Source organism: Sphaeramia orbicularis, chromosome 15 (assembly GCF_902148855.1).
Source record: "Sphaeramia orbicularis chromosome 15, fSphaOr1.1, whole genome shotgun sequence".
NCBI lineage: Eukaryota > Metazoa > Chordata > Actinopteri > Kurtiformes > Apogonidae > Sphaeramia > Sphaeramia orbicularis.
This window is the reverse complement of record NC_043971.1, coordinates 52,013,655-52,030,857: the sequence shown is the minus strand read 5'-3', so window position 1 is coordinate 52,030,857 and position 17,203 is coordinate 52,013,655. Positions and strand designations below refer to the sequence as shown.

Sequence of the window (17,203 nt, the reverse complement as noted above, 5' to 3'; positions counted from 1 at the left end):
TTATTGCATATTATCTCCATAAAGTGAGTAATAACTAGTATTAGAATGTTAAAATGTGAGAAAACATCTGATTAACAGCCTTAAAACAGTTTTTATTTCATAGTTTTCATCATTTTCTGATATTGGTTTGTTAAATCCATTTTTTTTTTTTTGTTGCTTCATGGTGTCCAGCTGAGTGGATGTTTCTGGAACTCCATGAAAAATAGGTTCATAAGAAAATGTGAAATACGGAAACCATTCTTGACAAACTTTTACAGTCTTGTGAATAATTATACATTGACCCTGTTCTTACATGCTTTTATTTGCATATTCACAGTAGGTTTTATATATGATGTACAGACTTTAAATTCTGTTGTACTTGTTACAATAACATTAAAGATATTCTACTCTATTTTATTTATTTATTTTCATTACATTTCTTTTTCACCAAGATAGATGTTTTTATTTTTTATTTTTTTGAGGGGGGGGGGGGGGTTATATTATTTTTTCTCCTGTTTTGCTACGCATTGGTGTTACACCGATGAACCCTGTACTGTAGTGACTGTTGTTTCACGACCACAATAAACAAATAAACAAACAAACAAACAAGCCGATTTTACACCATTAATTTACCATTTTTAATACTAATTAGTTTGTTTCTTTTCTGTTAGCTGCGGCAGGTGTCCAGGGGGTGGGTATGTACTTGGGTTAGTTCTATTTAAATGCTGAAAGATTCATTCAATAAAAATCCTACTTAATTGAATTTTTTTTATAATGATACAAAATTTTAGTTGCATTGTTTTCTTCAGACCTATAGAGGAATAAAAACAGTCAGGAAAAAAATCTTATCAAAGGTTCTTATACTTCATGGATGAAAGGGTAATAATCTGTTCATTTACCTGTGTTTAAATGACACGTGAGGGAAAACGACGCCAAACAGAGCCACCGAAGCGTCGATGACCGACACCCCCAGAGGAAGAGGCCCCGGGATGGCCTCACCAACGGGAACTCGTAGGTAAATGGAGGAGGGGTCATGCTCCAGGGCGCCGCTGCCTGATGCACTGTTGGGCTGAAGCTGTGGACAAGGAATCACATAAAACAGCGTTAACATCAGGTCTAACCTGGGCTCCATCAGGTTCCTCTATACTGTGAGGAGAACTCAACTTTATCTATGAAGCACTTAAAGGGCTCGTATTTATCTAAACCCACTTTTCTTAGTCTGTGGTTCATTTGTGTATTTGGAGTGCCTCAAGGCTCCATACTTGGTCCTCTTCTCCCTTTACCTACTTCTCTTAGAATCAATTTTGCATAAACATGGCATTGCATTCCACCTTTATGCCGATGATAGTCAAATTTATGTAACCACTAAAACAGGACAATGCAAATTTGGCGAAACAGCTGCTACAGTGCATTGTAGAAATTAAAGGGGTCGTATTTATCTAAACCCACTTTTCTTAGTCTGTGGTTCATTTCTTTGTGTATTTGGACCCTAATAGTTCATACAGTTTGTATTTGAACCCTCCAGCTGCTGCAAAACTATCCTTACATTCGTTTGGATAAAAATCCAGTGGATTTCTACAACCTGTTTGAATTCCTTCTTGATTTCTTACGTCTATAACTAGTTCATTTTACGACATTTGCACATATCAGGTCTAGACTTCAGACCAACATTTCTCCAGTATTTCTCCATAATTGTTTGTCAGCAGCAGCAGTTGTAGTCCAGACTGAAAATCTGTCCAAACTTGGAGCCCATTACCTAAAATGTTCAGTTGTTGGTTGAACCGGACAGAGCGGCACAGCCAACAACCTGGAGGGGGCGGGGCCTGAAGTGTCTCATGTGCATTTAAAGGGCCAGCGCTCCAAACCACCTTTCTGGTGTCATTACTCAGAAATAGGGTTGAAGATGGACCTGTGGAGTTGAATGAATGAAGAATTCAGACCCAAGCAGAGCATTTACAGTTTATGCAGACGACAGAGAAATGTGGGAAAAGGAAGAATTACATTTTTAAAAAAGCAAAATATCACTCCTTCAAATTATGTTCAGACTGCAGCCAAATGTGGCCCATATGTGACCTGTATCCGAAAAATATCACTCCTTTAAAAACAAATAAAAGAACCTTAAAATCCATTTGGAAATGAAGTGGGAGCCAATGAATTGATGCTAAAATTGGACTAAGATTATCTGTTTTTTTGGCGTTCTGAACCAGCTGCAGTCTGGATAAACTCAACACAAAGTGCACTGCAGTCATCCAGTTATGATAAACGCATGGGTTAAAATGTCAAAATGATGCAGAGAAATAAATAATTCACCTTTTGCTCACTCTCTTAGTTGAAAAAAGCTGGACTTCACTGATCTAATCTGTGCATCAAGTTTAAGATCACTGTCCAGGCTTAACACTCAGGTTTGTCACTACTGTATCAAATACTGACGTAATGGACCCAAATCTACATGGACTTTGAAGGCATCACCAGGCCCAAAGTACATGACCTCGGTCTTATTATCATTCAGGTGTAAGAAATTCAGTGACATCCATGCCTTAAAGCAGTGATATTTGTCTTTTTTAAATGTTCTTCTTCCTTCTCCCACATTTCTCTGTCGTCTGCATAAACTGTAAATGTTCTGCTTGGGTCTGAATTCTTCATTCATTCAACTCCACAGGTCCATCTTCAACCCTATTTCTGAGTAATAACACCAGAAAGGTGGTTTGGAGCGCTGGCCCTTTAAATGCACATGAGACACTTCAGGCCCCACCCCCTCCAGGTTGTCAGCTGTGCTGCTCTGTCCCGTTCAAACAAACAACTGAACATTTTAAGTAATGGGCTCCAAGTTTGGACATATTTTCAGTTTTTACTACAACCGCTGCTGCTGATGGAGAAATACTGGAGAAATGTTGGTCTGAAGTCTGGACCTGATATGAGCACATGTGGAGACGGAACTAGTTATAAAGCGCAACAAATAAAGAAGGAATTCAAACAGGTCGTAGAAATCCAATCGATTTTTGCCCAAATGAATATAAAGATAGTTTTGCAGCAGCTGGAGGGTTCAAATTAAAAACTGTCTGAACTATTACGGTCCAAATACACAAAGAAATGAACCACAGACTAAGAGAAGTGGGTTTGGACAAATATGACCCCTTTAATTTCTACAATGCACTGTAGCAGCTGTTTCGCCAAATTCGCATTTTCACGTTTTAGTGGTTATATAAATTTGACTATCATCAGCTTAAAGGTGGAATGCAATGCCATGTTTATGCAAAACTGATTCTAAGGGAAGTAGGTAAAGGGAGAAGAGAAGAGGACCGAGTATGGAGCCTTGAGGCACTCCGCATAAGACTCCACAGTTCCAACATGGGCACAAAAATGTCCACATAGACAGACCGACCTGATCCTCTATAGATTTGTGGTCGGTCTCCTGCAGCCAGGAGCCCATGAGGACGCTGTCGTCATAGTGACAGAGCGATCGCAGCAGAGACGTGGTGGTGTTGGCGGAGTTGTCGGTCAGCGTGAACTCGGCCACCAGCTCCCGGAGGAGGGCGTTGAAGCTGCCTGTACCCGAAAATCACAGGCTGTAAACCACGCTCGGCTTCAGTTGGAGTAAAGAAACAGAGGAATGAACCTTTACCTTCATACGTCTTAGGAGGCAACAGAGCCAAGATGTCGTACAATCGGAGTCGGACCATGGCGGCGCTCGCCTTCAAATGAGCGCCATGGACTTTGATGATGGCAGGGACGCTGGCAAAGAGAAACACAAGGAGAAAGACAATAAAATAGAGCTGCAAAACCTCGAGTTTTATTCAACCTTTATTTATCCCTTTTAAGACCATCGTGTCCCCGGAGCCACAATTTTACAAATTATTCAAATGACTGTAACTCCTGAACCGTTTACGCCATTTACAAAACCCAAGCATCATCTGAACGCTGAGATTGGGAGCTTTTGACTGACATGTAACACATTAGGGTAGAGGCCTGGATTGGCTGTGGGGTGGAAGTGGGCGGAGCATAGAGCAGCAGAGTGCAGTCAGTGAGAGAGAGATGGAAGATTTTTTATTATTTTAGCAGCATTTTAGCGAAGTTTTAGCAGCATTTTAGCTGTGAATTCTTGTAAATAATTGCAGATAGTAGTAATAGTGCTGTTTTGGAATGTTCTACTAGTGTGTTTTGCCATGTTTTTGTCAAGTTTCACTGGGTTTTCAGCTTTTTTTCCACCGTTTTTAATCTGTGTGTGGGTAGAAGAAGATGCAATGTCTGTAAAAGAAGCAGATCATGGATGTCTTTCTCAGAGAAATGAGAGGCTACAAGTAAAAAGGGTAAACATGTCTAGAAATAACAAGCTGTGCTAGGATGCAGAGATTAGAACTTCCATGATTCCAGTTTAACAGTGAACATAATTAATAAGTAAGGCACAGACTGCAGCCAAATGTGGTCCAAATCCAAATTTTTTACCATATGTGACCTGTATCCAATCTATTAAAGACAGTTTGAACAGCACAAATCTGACCCAGACCACTTTCATATGCGGTCCTAAATCTGACCATGACCACTTTCATATGTGGTCCTAAATCTGACCCAGACCACTTTCATATGTGGTCCTAAATCTGACCCAGACCACTTTCATATGCGGTCCTAAATCTGACCATGACCACTTTCATATGTGGTCCTAAATCTGACCCAGACCACTTTCATATGCGGTCCTAAATCTGACCCAGACCACTTTCATATGTGGTCCTAAATCTGACACGTATCTGATATTTTCCAATGTGACTTGAGTCTGAATGGCCAGGTCGAATTTATTCGACCTTTACATCAGTGAAATGCGACAAAAATCACAGTTCTTCATCCCAGGAGGAGGAGCAGAGGAAAACCATATTTCCTTCTGTAAACACAGTGTGTGTCTGCGTGGTCTCATATTCCATCAGGACCTCTTTAGTACATGTGGGTCACTTCAGGGTCACATTCAGTTCAGACTCAAAACTGATAGAAGTCACATTTAATGAGGAATATTAACGAGCACACAAAAAAAAAAAAATTGAATTTCACACAAAAAAATCCGAATTGTGCATTAAGACCTGCTGTGTGAATGGAGCCTTAGTAGTCGCTTTTCTATTGATCCTCAAATTGCATGAATATAACTTGTGCATAAAAATTTACCAAATGGAAAAACGACATTTTCGCCAAAACTCATATTTTTTCGATTAAAAGTTTTTGCGTTGGCAAGAGCTGATTTTTCAGGCGCTCAAATGGTACATCACGCAAAACTGCAATGGAAAGACCTTTTTCTGCAACTAGAGTCATGTGAATTAAAAAAACAGATATTGACAGACGTTACAACCTAAATTCGATGCGTATCTGATATTTTCCAATGCGACTTCAGTCTGAACGGCCAGGTCGCATTTATCCGACCTTTAAATCACTGAAATGCGACAAATATCCCAATTTTGCATCCCAGGAGAAGCAACAGGAAAACCATATTTCCTTCTGTAAACACAGTGTGTATCTGCGTGGTCATATATTCCATCAGGACCTCTTTAGTGCATGCGGGTCATTTCAGGGTCACAATCAGTTCAGACTCAAAACTGATAGAAGTCGCATTTCACCAAAAAATTCGAATTGTGCATCAAGACCTGCTGTCTGAATGTAGCCTAAATCTCCCCTCAACTGCTTTGTGAATCTACCATTATTCAGTATATTCTATACATCAGACTCACTGCGACATCATGGTCATGGCACATTCAATGGGAGTCATCAGTCGGCGAATCACATCCTCCGTCAGCAGCTCAGGACAGTGGGCCACAAAACTACGCATGGCTACGAAACGAAAGAAAAATACACCTTAGTTTGTGCTACAGGTATAAAGTTTAAAGGACGACCTCAAAGTTCTAGACCTGAACCAGCGAAAACTCAAGGATGGACAAACATGAGTCACCAATCGAAGATGACGATTTACGATTTTCATGCATCCACCAGTGTTTCAGATTCCCTTTCATGTTTTATGTCCATTTTTATTTTACAATCTTTTCCAATTCCTCTCTTCTTTGTGTTTGATTTTGCTTGGCTGGTGGATTTTTTTGAGTTTGGACTTGGGGAGGGGGCTGTGTGTTTGAATTTGTGTGTTTTTCCATTAATTGTTCAATACATGATTTTGAATTTTAGTTGGTTTAAATGTGTGAATTATTTTCTTGTGTAGGGTGTTTGTTTAATTTAGACTTGCATCCTTTGTGTGGTTTGAGGTACAACAAACAGACAAAAACTAAATAACCAAAAACAAAGACTCAAGCATACAGAAAAGACTGAATTAAAACGACTAACTGTCTTAACACCTTAAATGCCAGGAGAGAGACCCGGCTCTCACCCCTTAAAAAAAACAAAATAATACAAAATAAATAAATTAAAGCTTCAAACTCAAACTGTCACAATTCTGCTGATCATCAAAATGCTTAACACCAGTGGTTCTGTAAAAATTTCTACTGTTGCAGTGTTTTTCTACAAATCATCTATCATTAGCCTTCTGTTCCTATTGTTCCATCATATATTTAGCTCTTTTATTATATATAATTTAACTTTGATAGTTTCAGTTGTGGTGCAAAAACATAAATGTCTCACCATCTAGCTCCCTATTCTTTTCGACCATGCAAAATTCAGACTTGCATGTACTTGAAGATAGATTCTGTTCATTTAAATGTTATTTTGATTTTGTCTTATTTTGCTTAGTTTAGTTTCTTTGCATGTTTGAAATAAATAAATAAATAAATAAATAAATAAATAAATCCTGCTCTTATCTGATAAAGTATGTCAGATTATACAGTTTACACGGTCACTAATGAAAATAGACAGTGATGGGCGTTCAGGTGTGGGCGTCAACGGGCTCAGAGTGTTTCGTTACCACATAGCGCTCCGGCTCGTCCTTCCAGCGTCACCTGCCAGGTGAACGAGTCTCCTCGGGCCTTTTCTGCCTCCAGTTCTTTCTGGGAACGAGGGAAGACGTTCCTCCACAGCAGCAGCATCTTAGGCAGATGGTAGCGAACGAGGGACGGACCTGGACGCAAACACAGACCGGACCGGGGTAAGAGGAGGAGGACGGGGCGCTAAAGTTCAGGGACATGTGTGGAACTCACCCAGGGTCATGAGCGCCCCCAGCAGGAGCCACCCGGCCTGGGTCCGCTGCAGAGACAGCCGACTGTTCTGAGCCGCCGTTCGCAGAAGGTCCTCAGCGATGCTCACCACCAGCTGCAACAGACGCACACAGACTGAGATGGAAACGACGTCTATGTTTATGGAGGGAACTGGGAGGGAAATGGGAAGGAACTGGGAAGAACGGATTCTGGCGGATTCTGGTGGATCAGGCCAAATTCAGCCCAGGCATGATTTACCCCAGGGGCATAACCTGTCCTAGCCCAGAATATACCCCATAGCCCAGAATATGCCCCATAGCCCAAAATATACCCCCCTAGACCAGAATACACCCCTCTAGCTCAGAATATATCCCTCTAGACCAGAATATACCCCCCTAGCCCAGAATATACACCTCTAGACCAGAATTTACCCCTCTAGACCACAATATAACCCCCTAGCTCAGACTATACCCCTCTAGACCAGACTATACCCCTCCAGGGCACACTATACCAATCTAGCTCAGAATATACCCCTCTAGACCACAATATAACCCCCTAGCCCAGACTATACCCCTTTAGCTCAGAATATACCCCCTTAGCCCAGGCTATACCCCTCTAGACCACAATATAACCCCCTAGCCCAGACCATACCCCCCTAGCTCAGAATATACCCCCCTAGCCCAGACTATACCCCCCTAGCTCAGAATATACCCCTCGAGGCCAGGATATACCCCTCTTGTGCAAAGAGTATTGATTGTATTACTGATCAGAGTTTTAGTGTGGATGTAAACGGGGTCAGTGTCATCAGCGCACATCTGTAGACCTACATCTGAAAATACATTAATGTAAACATATAAATGATGGGGCCTAAGACAGTGCCCTGAGGGATCTCATTCACAATATAACGAAACACAGACTTATGATCAATAATAATCTGAAACCTGCACAGATCAGATACCAATCAGAGCATCAGTGTGAATGTAACCAGAGTCATTGATAATATTTGTTTGGTACATATTGTTCAAACTGCTGATTCTAATAGTGTTGTAATGCGTATATTTAAGTATATACATCAGTCTTATCTCTGTTCACATGCTGTGGTTTAATTGTGAGACTCAGACCTTTCCTTTGGAGTGGGGGATACCCAGGGGACACTGGTGGACGCCCCCCAGCAGAGCCGCCATGGCGAAGCTGTAGCCGCTCACGGCCTCCGGCGAGCTCTTCAGGTTGTTGATTCGCTCGGCGCAGCGGTCCAGCAGCGGGGTCAGCTGATAGGGCAACGCCACGGCAACGCAACGGAGACACCACGCCGCCGCCAGACGAGCCGCCATGCTGGGGTGGAGCAGCACCGACGTCACCGTCTCAAGGAGTCCTACAAGACAGAAAAGACCGACAGGAAGTGACAGACAGGAAGTGGAAATGATTCTTACTTCATTCATCTTCTTGGAGATTCAGACCGTTTCACTCCCTTTAAGGCTCAGATTAAACAGATTCTTTAATTTAAAATGTGATATTGTCTTTAATTGTACACAATGTTGTTGATATCTTTCGTACCTTATTTGTAAGATTTAAATTAAAAAATACTGTTAAAAAAGTGCAAATAAAAAAAGGAAATGATTCAGATCATGTTAGATTAGATTTGACTTTGTAGATCCCTTGGGCAGAGCCTTCAGGAAATTAAGTATCATAAGTATTATTTCTAATTATTTTATTTATTTCTATAGATAGAGAAAATTTTACCTTGTACTGTATATCCTTTATTACCTGTATATATCCTTATTTGTTATAAATATTTCTAGAGTTAGCTTTTTGTATATTTTAGTATTTTATCCTTATAGTTTTTGCATGTTGTCAATATTTTCTGTATATATTTTCAGTCTAAATTTGTGTGACATTTCTATATAGTTCCTTTTTTTTGCGTTTGCTGCTAAACTGATTTTCCTTGACCCTTTAAAAGTGACAGTAACAGGATGAAGGAAAATCAGTACAGACTGTCTATTCTATTATAATTTCTAGTATTGACCCTCTGATAAGTCTGTCAGGTTGAGTAACTCCTCCCTTTTCCTAGCCCCACCCACTCTGTCTGACCTATAGACGGCTCCTGGATGAGCGGTGAGGCGGTGGCGCTCAGACTCTGGACCAGACTTCCCAGTTCTTTGAGGGCACAGACCATCACATGTTGACTGGCGGAGACGTCGGCCGCCCCCGCCTTGTTCTCTCCGCTCATATCGTTCACAACAGCCTCTGGGAAAACAGAAAGACAAAAAAAAAAACAAAACACACAGACAGATGGTTTAGGACGGCATAACTTCACTTCATCATGAAATATAATAATGTGATTTACATGTTTGTGATGTGGACGTTGGGGCTGGGTCATAAAACCATTACCACGATAGAAAATCATATCATATCCTGATATTTTTTTTATTATTTACTTGAAATTAGTGGCAAAGATCACATCATAATTGTATATCACAATAATTAATGGGTTTATTGAGTTCCCACTGTCAAATAAATGACAAAATGTTTCAGAGTTTTGTTATTTAATTTAGCTGCAAATGTTCTGTCCATAAAGGTGAGTTTGAAACTACAAATAACCATCTTTCACAACATTTTCCTCTTGTACAGTAGGAACTCTGATTCCAAAAACAACTAAATATGAACCAGATCCTAAAATCAGACAGTACAGATGTGTTTTCCATCCTGTTGAGGGTTTTAAAACCACAAATAACCATCAGTTTCCTCGACTATCAGCTTTTTTTTATCATGATAGTGGCCCAATATGATCATTTTATCGTGATATTTTGCAGTATCACCCAGCCCTGGTCAACAGCATTAATAGATAAGGTGGCCTGCGTTAAACTGGAAATAAAATTTGCAAAGATGAAGTTAATTATGATTCAGATTCTGTGATTAAAAGACATATTAAAATAACCGAACTGGCGGCCACATTAGTCCATGTTCTGCTGTTAGACATGAGAGTTCAACGCTTTATAGGCTGCAAATCCAGAGTTCTGAGGATTCTGTCAAAAACAAAACCAGCAACTCCCAAAACAGTGATTAAACTTTTAATAAAAGGATAAATCTAAATTTTAGTCAAATTCGAACCCCCCTACAAAAAAAAAAAAAAAAAAAATCAGTGTTACGTCTGATAATCTCTGGTCAAAGCCAAAATTCTCAGAGCTCCAAAAGTAAAAAAAGGTCGAGACAGATAGATCACACTTCAGAAAAAAGCCGATAATTGGATGTTCAGGAGGAGATTCAGAGCTGCATCTAGAACAGAGACTGGACAAACAGGAGGACGTCCACCGTCCACCATGGCTCCAGGGAAACACATTCTATCAGGAATTTTTAGCAGAAAACACTTCACAGGGTCTCATTTCAAGACTTCGTCAGAGGAGAACAGTACAGAGAAGAACAGGAGACCCAGGATGAGGCCTGGAGGGACACCGTCACTTCACAGACATCACAGATTCATCACAGGTTAAAGGTCACAAAGCAAATCAGAGTAAGAATCACCATTTATGAGAGAGATAAAGGAGGATTATTCACATGATCGAGGTGTGTGAGGAAGAACACACGACTGAATGAATGAATGTGTTTCTTCTACAGGTTCACCAGCGCATGCGGTTCATCTGCATTTATTACCAGACAGTTCAAGTACAAACACTCGTCTGCTTCTTTAACAGTACGGCTGCACCATTCAGTGGAAAACGCAGATTCAGGGTTTGACGTTGCTTTTGTTGATTCGATTACACATGATCCTATAATGTGATTAAAAACTTTGATAACCACTGAGTAAATGGAACTAACCTGATGAACAGACCTCATCAACTGCTTTTGTAATACATTATCACCCCCACCCCCACCCCACCCCCAAAGGGGAGGTGAGGGATATTGTTTTTAGTTTGGTTTGTTTGTTTTTTTGTCTGTCTGTCTGTTAGCAAGATAACTCAAAAAGTTATGGATGGATTTTCAAGAAATTTTCAGGAAATGTTGATACTGGCACAAGGAAGAAATTATAAAATTTTGGTGTGTGTGTGTGTGTGTGTGTGGGGGGGGGGGGGGGGGGGGGCGCTGATCTGCCTTGGTGGAGGTCTGCGCTCTCTAACTGCTTTTCTAGTTTGTTTGTTTACACTCTAAGTAGCAAAACTATTGGTTGAATTCAGACCAAATTGTGTATATAGATTACCAGTGATCCAGAATAGATGTGATAAATTTTGGGAAAAATAGGTCAAAGTTCAGATTTTTTATGATTTTTTAAATTCTTTTTTTTTCCCATTTACCTATAATGAGCAAAATTTCACGTCTATAAAAACATCAGTTTTGTTTCAATTTACTTCAAACTTGGCACATATATAGATGCAATTGATCTGACATCCGCACATGCACAGACATGATGACATCAGCTGGATCTGTGACAAAATAAGATACAATACATGCGAGGGGTGAGGTTTGTTGTGTCTAGAACCACTTGTTTAAATTGTAAAATTACTCCTGTATTTGGACTAAATGTGCAGCCCTACATATGTGTTTTTAATGTTGTAACAGAAGGAACTGTACAAGCAAAGAGCCCTGATGCTGTGGAAACATGGATAAGTCCAGCGCTGAGTTGGCAACGAGTGACGTTAGTGACGTTAACCCATAAAGACCCAAACCATCATTAACTGTTTAATTCCTGTTGATCCACTAATCCTATCAATACATGTCAATAATTGGTGTAAAATACAATGGATAACATATTTGGTTTATATATATTAAATAATAAATAAAATTAACAAAAATTATTTTTTTTAAAAATGGCAAAATAATAAATAACGTATGGAAAAAAGTTTTTAAAAAAATTGACTAAAAGAAGTTTTTAAAAAGCGGCAACAAAATGAACAAAAACAGCAAAACTGTTAAGTATAATGAACAAAAATAAATAAACTAACAAAATAAGTAACATGAACAAAATAAGACACAAACTGAACAAAATCCAAGAAAAATTATAAAATAGGCAACAAAATCAACAACAACAAAAAATAATAATAAAATAAAATAAAATGAATAAAAGTGAACAAAATAAGGTTGTAGAACTCATGGAGTTGGATCAGTGACAGTGGATGGAGACAACTGGTTTATGTTCAGTTAATGACGTCTGTTGAAAAAGTCAGTTTTTCTTCAGTTTGCTCTGTTTTTGATAAAATAACCATTAACTTTAATCTGAGCTTTAATGAACATCTACATGATCAGTGAATTAAATATAAGAAAATACCAGATTTACACTGAAATGATGCAAAATACAGAGAATAATATTAGAATAAATGCTGATATGTATAAATGCTGAACATTGTAAAGAGGTGTTGATAATATTATTTATTTTGTTGTTTTTTGTTGTTGTGTTTTTGGGGGGTTTTTTTTCTCTTTTTTGTGTTTAATAGGTCTGTAGGTTTGTTGTATAATCCTTTTTTTTGTATTATGTCTGTGCGGTCCCTTATGTTTAAGTACATGTTTATGTAAATGCATAATTTTTAAAAAAATTGAAAAAAAAAAAAAAAAAGAATAAATGCTGATAAATCACTTAAAAGGTTAAAAATAAGACTAAAATTCATTTGTGAACTGACACCACAGTAGTTCTGGGTCTTTATGGTTGAGATGGTGTTTGTGGTGAAGACAGGAAACACAGATGCAGTTAAAGATGGAAGAGTTAAAGCCATGTCCACACACAGAAGAGGAAAACCAGCCCAAACCATGCACAGACTGAGGAGGAGTGTGAGTGACTGGATGTGATGATGAGTACTTACTCTGTAACGCTCTGAACCGTGACATTTCCCCCCCATCCTCCTTACCCACAGCCCTCATCTGCTTGCTGATGGCTTGGCAGATTTCTTTGCCGGCTGCAATTTGCGCCTTTTCTCCGAGCAACCCGCCCAGCGTGGCGCGAAGCATGAAGGACACACAGCGGCGGGAGTACACGGCCTCCACGTGAGTCTGTGTGGCCCGCGGGTGGGACACCAGGTCCAGCACGTGGGACAGGAAGGTGGCGAAGTTACGCTCCAGCCACTGGCCACCGAGAGTCGTCACGAACACCACGTAGGCCTGAGGACGAGGACAAAGGCTGGTGAACCGGACGCCAAAGCGGACCCCTGAGGGTGCCAGTGTGTGTGAACTCAGCTCACCTGGGTCACGCCCACCCGCACCTCCCGGCTGACGGAGGCTCCGCCCTTTAACATCTCGCCGCCGCTCTTCAGGAAACCAGATCCTCCTCGCAGGAAGCCGGTGGCCATGAGCTCCAGGACCTCCTCCAGAGTGGCCCGCTTCACATTCTGACGCATCACTGGCAAAACAAACATCAGCAGGAGTCAGTCCACCGTTAACCCTCTGACATTCAGGTGAGCACATTCAATTCAATTCAATTCAGTTTGGTTTGTACAGCCCTATATCACAACAGGGTGTCCTCACAGGTCTTTACAGAATGAGTTGGATATGAAAACAAACAACAATCAAATAAACAGCAGATGAAGGAAATGGATTAATGCCCTGGTCATCCTCCATCCTTAGACCAGTGTTTTTCAACCTTGGGGTCAGGACCCCACATGGGGTCGCCTGAAATTCAAATGGGGTCACTTGAAATTTCTAGTAATTAATAAAAAAAAAAAAAAAAAAACTTACTCATGAAAATACATGGTGAGACAGTCACAATCCATAAAAGACATGACAAACTGTGGTTGTGAAACTGCAGCACTGTGGTTCTGTTTATCTGTCAAATGTTCATTGTGGTCAGTTTCAGATGCTGCAGCTCTTTCATAATTCATAGTTTGAGTTCTTGTTTGTTCAGTATTAATTGTCAGCCTTGTAAATCACAGCTGGACTGACTGGACATATGCTGACCAAAGAAAATAAAATTCTCCCTTTGTGCAGTAATCTACGCCTGGCTTTACTGCCTCTGTCCACAATAATATACATTATATAGACTAAATGTCCTCTAAAATTAATGTTTATTTGAAACATAGTGTTTATTTATTTATTCATATATATATATATATATATATATATATATATATATATGTATGTATAGTGTGGTGTGTGTGTGTGTGTGTGTGTGTAGTGTGTGTGTGTGTGTGTGTGTGTGTGTGTGTGTGAGAATGTCTGGGGTCGCCAGAAATTTGTGATGTTAAAATGGGGTCACAAGCTAAAAAAGGTTGGGAACCACTGCCTTCTGGACAAAGAAAAACTCCACAAACCCAAAAAGAGAAACCTGAGGGAGAACCACAGTGAAGGACAGATCAACTATGGACGGACAGACTGTAGATGCACCAGGACTGATGGACGATTTGTGGATGTAGTTCCAGTCTGTAAAACATGTCCTCCTGACACCCAGTAAGTAAAAGTTTCGGTGTTTTTACAATAATTAATCACATTGATTGGAAACAGCATGATGCAACAGTTTTCTCAACACATTATTTATTTATTTATTTATGGAATGTCCTTTGCGATGGACTTTTTTTTTTTTTTAATTAAAGCTGTCAAACTCTTGTCCACTACAGAGGACAAAAATGCATTACTGGGTCTCACACTGCGCACTTCATGTTTGTCACAGTTTGGCCTCGACCTCCAGGAATGTGTTATTTCAAACATCCAGACGAGACAAAAGAAAGTGACTCTTTTAGTTTTGGGACATTTATAGAAACATGAGTCCGTTTACATAACCATCAAAAATTGATAAGTGTTAATAATCAGATAATTGCAATAATCAGAAATACAATAATCGAAAATCCCTGGTTTAGATGTTTCAGTCCATTATTGGATTTCTTTCGCATTTGGAGTTCATACGTATGTAGCAATGGTAAACTTCCTGTTATTGTCTTCAGCTCATATTTATCCTTCCAGTGTCCAGGTGAACATATTATACACACTGAACCCTTCATGTTATTTAAGGTCATATTATTTTCCACTATTTATTTCAGGTCAGAGTTCAAAAGTTGTTCATTTTTTCATGATTTTTTAAAAAAATGCTGATCCATCCACTAAAACCATCCCATAATAAACAGTGTCAAATTCCTACACTAACACCCTTCTATCAAGTGAGTACAAAATACACACCGACACATTTAACATTTAACCTAGAACCAAAAATAATACTAATATGAACCAATGTTTGTGTGAATCACTGACATATGAGAGGAGGAAAAGAATAAAAAACTAGAAGCACTCGGAGAGCACAGACCTCCGCCAAGGCTGATCAGTGCCCCCCCCCCCGTGGGCCCCCCCACCCCCGATCACCACCAAATTTAATCATTTCTTCCTTATCCCATTTCCAACAAACCCTGAAAATTTCATCCAAATCTGTCCATAACTTTTTGAGTTATGTTGCACACTAACGGACAGACAAACAAACAAACAAACAAACAAACCCTGGCAAAAACATAACCTCCTTGGCGGAGGTAATAACTAATACAATTTATATGTCGAATATTGAAAAAAATGAAGGGGTTTTTTTGTGTTTTTTTCATCAAAAAATATGATTTGTTTCCATTGCAATCATGGCATTTAAAGAGTTAAAAAACATAACAGTTGAGTATTTGATATTTTTGTTTATGGCTCAAGTTGATGAAAAAACCCTTTTTTTAGTTTTAAAAATATTGTGACATTATTTGCCACTGTGCAGACCTCTGATACTGAGGGGTTAAAGTGTAACTCTGCCGCTATGTTGTGTCTGACTCCACCCACTTTCAGAGGCTGGGGAGGAGCTTAATGTCCAGGTGAGGATGTGAAACAGGATTCCCACATCTGAACTGAGGTTATTATCGTTAACGAAAACTAAGGAAATGACAAAAACTAGATTTGAAAAAACATTTTCGTTAACTGAAATAAATAAAAACTATAATTAAAAGAAAAAAACGATAACTGAAAATGTATTGTGTGCTTACAAAACTAACTAAAACGTATAAAAATATGGATACAATTCCCTTCATTTTTGTCTTTGTCAATGTTGGACTGATACGAAATCGATTTATTTCGCTTCAGCAATTTTAGCTAGCGGCACCATACGACACTTTACGATTTGTCACTTCATGTCACTTGTGGTTTCCAGTTGTCTTCTGGTCCCCATTCTACCTGGAAACATGGAGACTAAAGTTGGGAGAAAGCAGCAGAGTCCTGTCTGGGATTGATTTGAATACGACGGAGAAGAAGAGAAAAGATACGACAAAACTAAAAGTAATACTAAAACTAAACTAAAACTAAGCATTTAGAAAATAACATAAACTAATAAAAACTATCAAACCTGCTCTAAAAACTAATTCAAACAAACTGAATTAGAGAAAAAAAGTCAAAACTAAATAAACTAAACTATAATCAAAAATCCAAAACTATTACAACCTTGATCTGAACTGGGTTTTTCTTCTTCTTCATCACTTCCGTACATGTTTTATTTACAGTTTTACCTAAATGACTGAATGACGGAACCTTACCTGCCGCCTGTTTGGGCATCAGCGCGGTGGCCATGACCGTTCCTAACAGTTTAGCCACGGCTACTCGGACGCCGTAGTTGGATCCTTCCAGGGCTTTGAAACACAATGTGGCCATGTTCTCCAGCTCTGTGGTCCACATGAACACCGCCTCGTTCTGGAGCTCCAACAGGCACTGACACGACACAGACGGTGGGTGGTACAAACAAAAAAATACAGCCCCATAGTAGAGACACTTCACCTGAAAACATTAAACCAGGGCTGGCAAACATACGGTCCATGGGCCTAAACTGGTCCACCACAGGGTCCAATCTGACCCATGGGATGAATATGAAAAAGTGGAAAAATTACACTGAAGATATTAAGAATTAATGAATCATTTTAGTTCAGGTTCCACATACAGACCAGTATGATCTTAGGTTGATCAGAACAGTACAAATCCATTCCCAGTTTTTCTCTTTTTGTTGCTTTAGTGTGAAAAAAGTAAAATTACATGATGAAAATATTCACATTGACAAACTATCCTTTCACTTAAAAATGTGAACAATCTAAACCTGAAATGTCTTCATATAAATCAGTATAACTGGACCAATATTCTCCCTGCTATTAAACCAAACTCCACTGTGATCTGTACGTTATAATGCACACGTGGAAATGATAAAC

The 17,203-nt window shown here is 39.4% G+C and overlaps 1 protein-coding gene across 3 annotated transcripts in view; it reads right to left on the bottom strand.

Annotated features, from left to right (window-relative positions):
• Positions 1–17,203, bottom strand: part of heatr5b (HEAT repeat containing 5B) — a 64,923-nt gene that overhangs the window by 38,625 nt on the left and 9,095 nt on the right. For 2 of the 3 annotated variants that reach the window (XM_030155937.1, XM_030155938.1), the window contains exons 6-16: positions 16,544–16,715; positions 13,250–13,407; positions 12,875–13,169; positions 9,177–9,332; positions 8,210–8,460; positions 7,092–7,203; positions 6,860–7,012; positions 5,685–5,784; positions 3,602–3,711; positions 3,362–3,525; positions 879–1,054 (exon numbers count right to left, since the gene is read on the bottom strand). In XM_030155937.1, coding sequence (XP_030011797.1) covers positions 879–1,054; positions 3,362–3,525; positions 3,602–3,711; positions 5,685–5,784; positions 6,860–7,012; positions 7,092–7,203; positions 8,210–8,460; positions 9,177–9,332; positions 12,875–13,169; positions 13,250–13,407; positions 16,544–16,715 — 1,847 coding nt within the window. The remainder of the gene's footprint in view (positions 1–878; positions 1,055–3,361; positions 3,526–3,601; positions 3,712–5,684; positions 5,785–6,859; positions 7,013–7,091; positions 7,204–8,209; positions 8,461–9,176; positions 9,333–12,874; positions 13,170–13,249; positions 13,408–16,543; positions 16,716–17,203) is intronic. The other variant, XM_030155939.1, reaches the window with a different exon arrangement.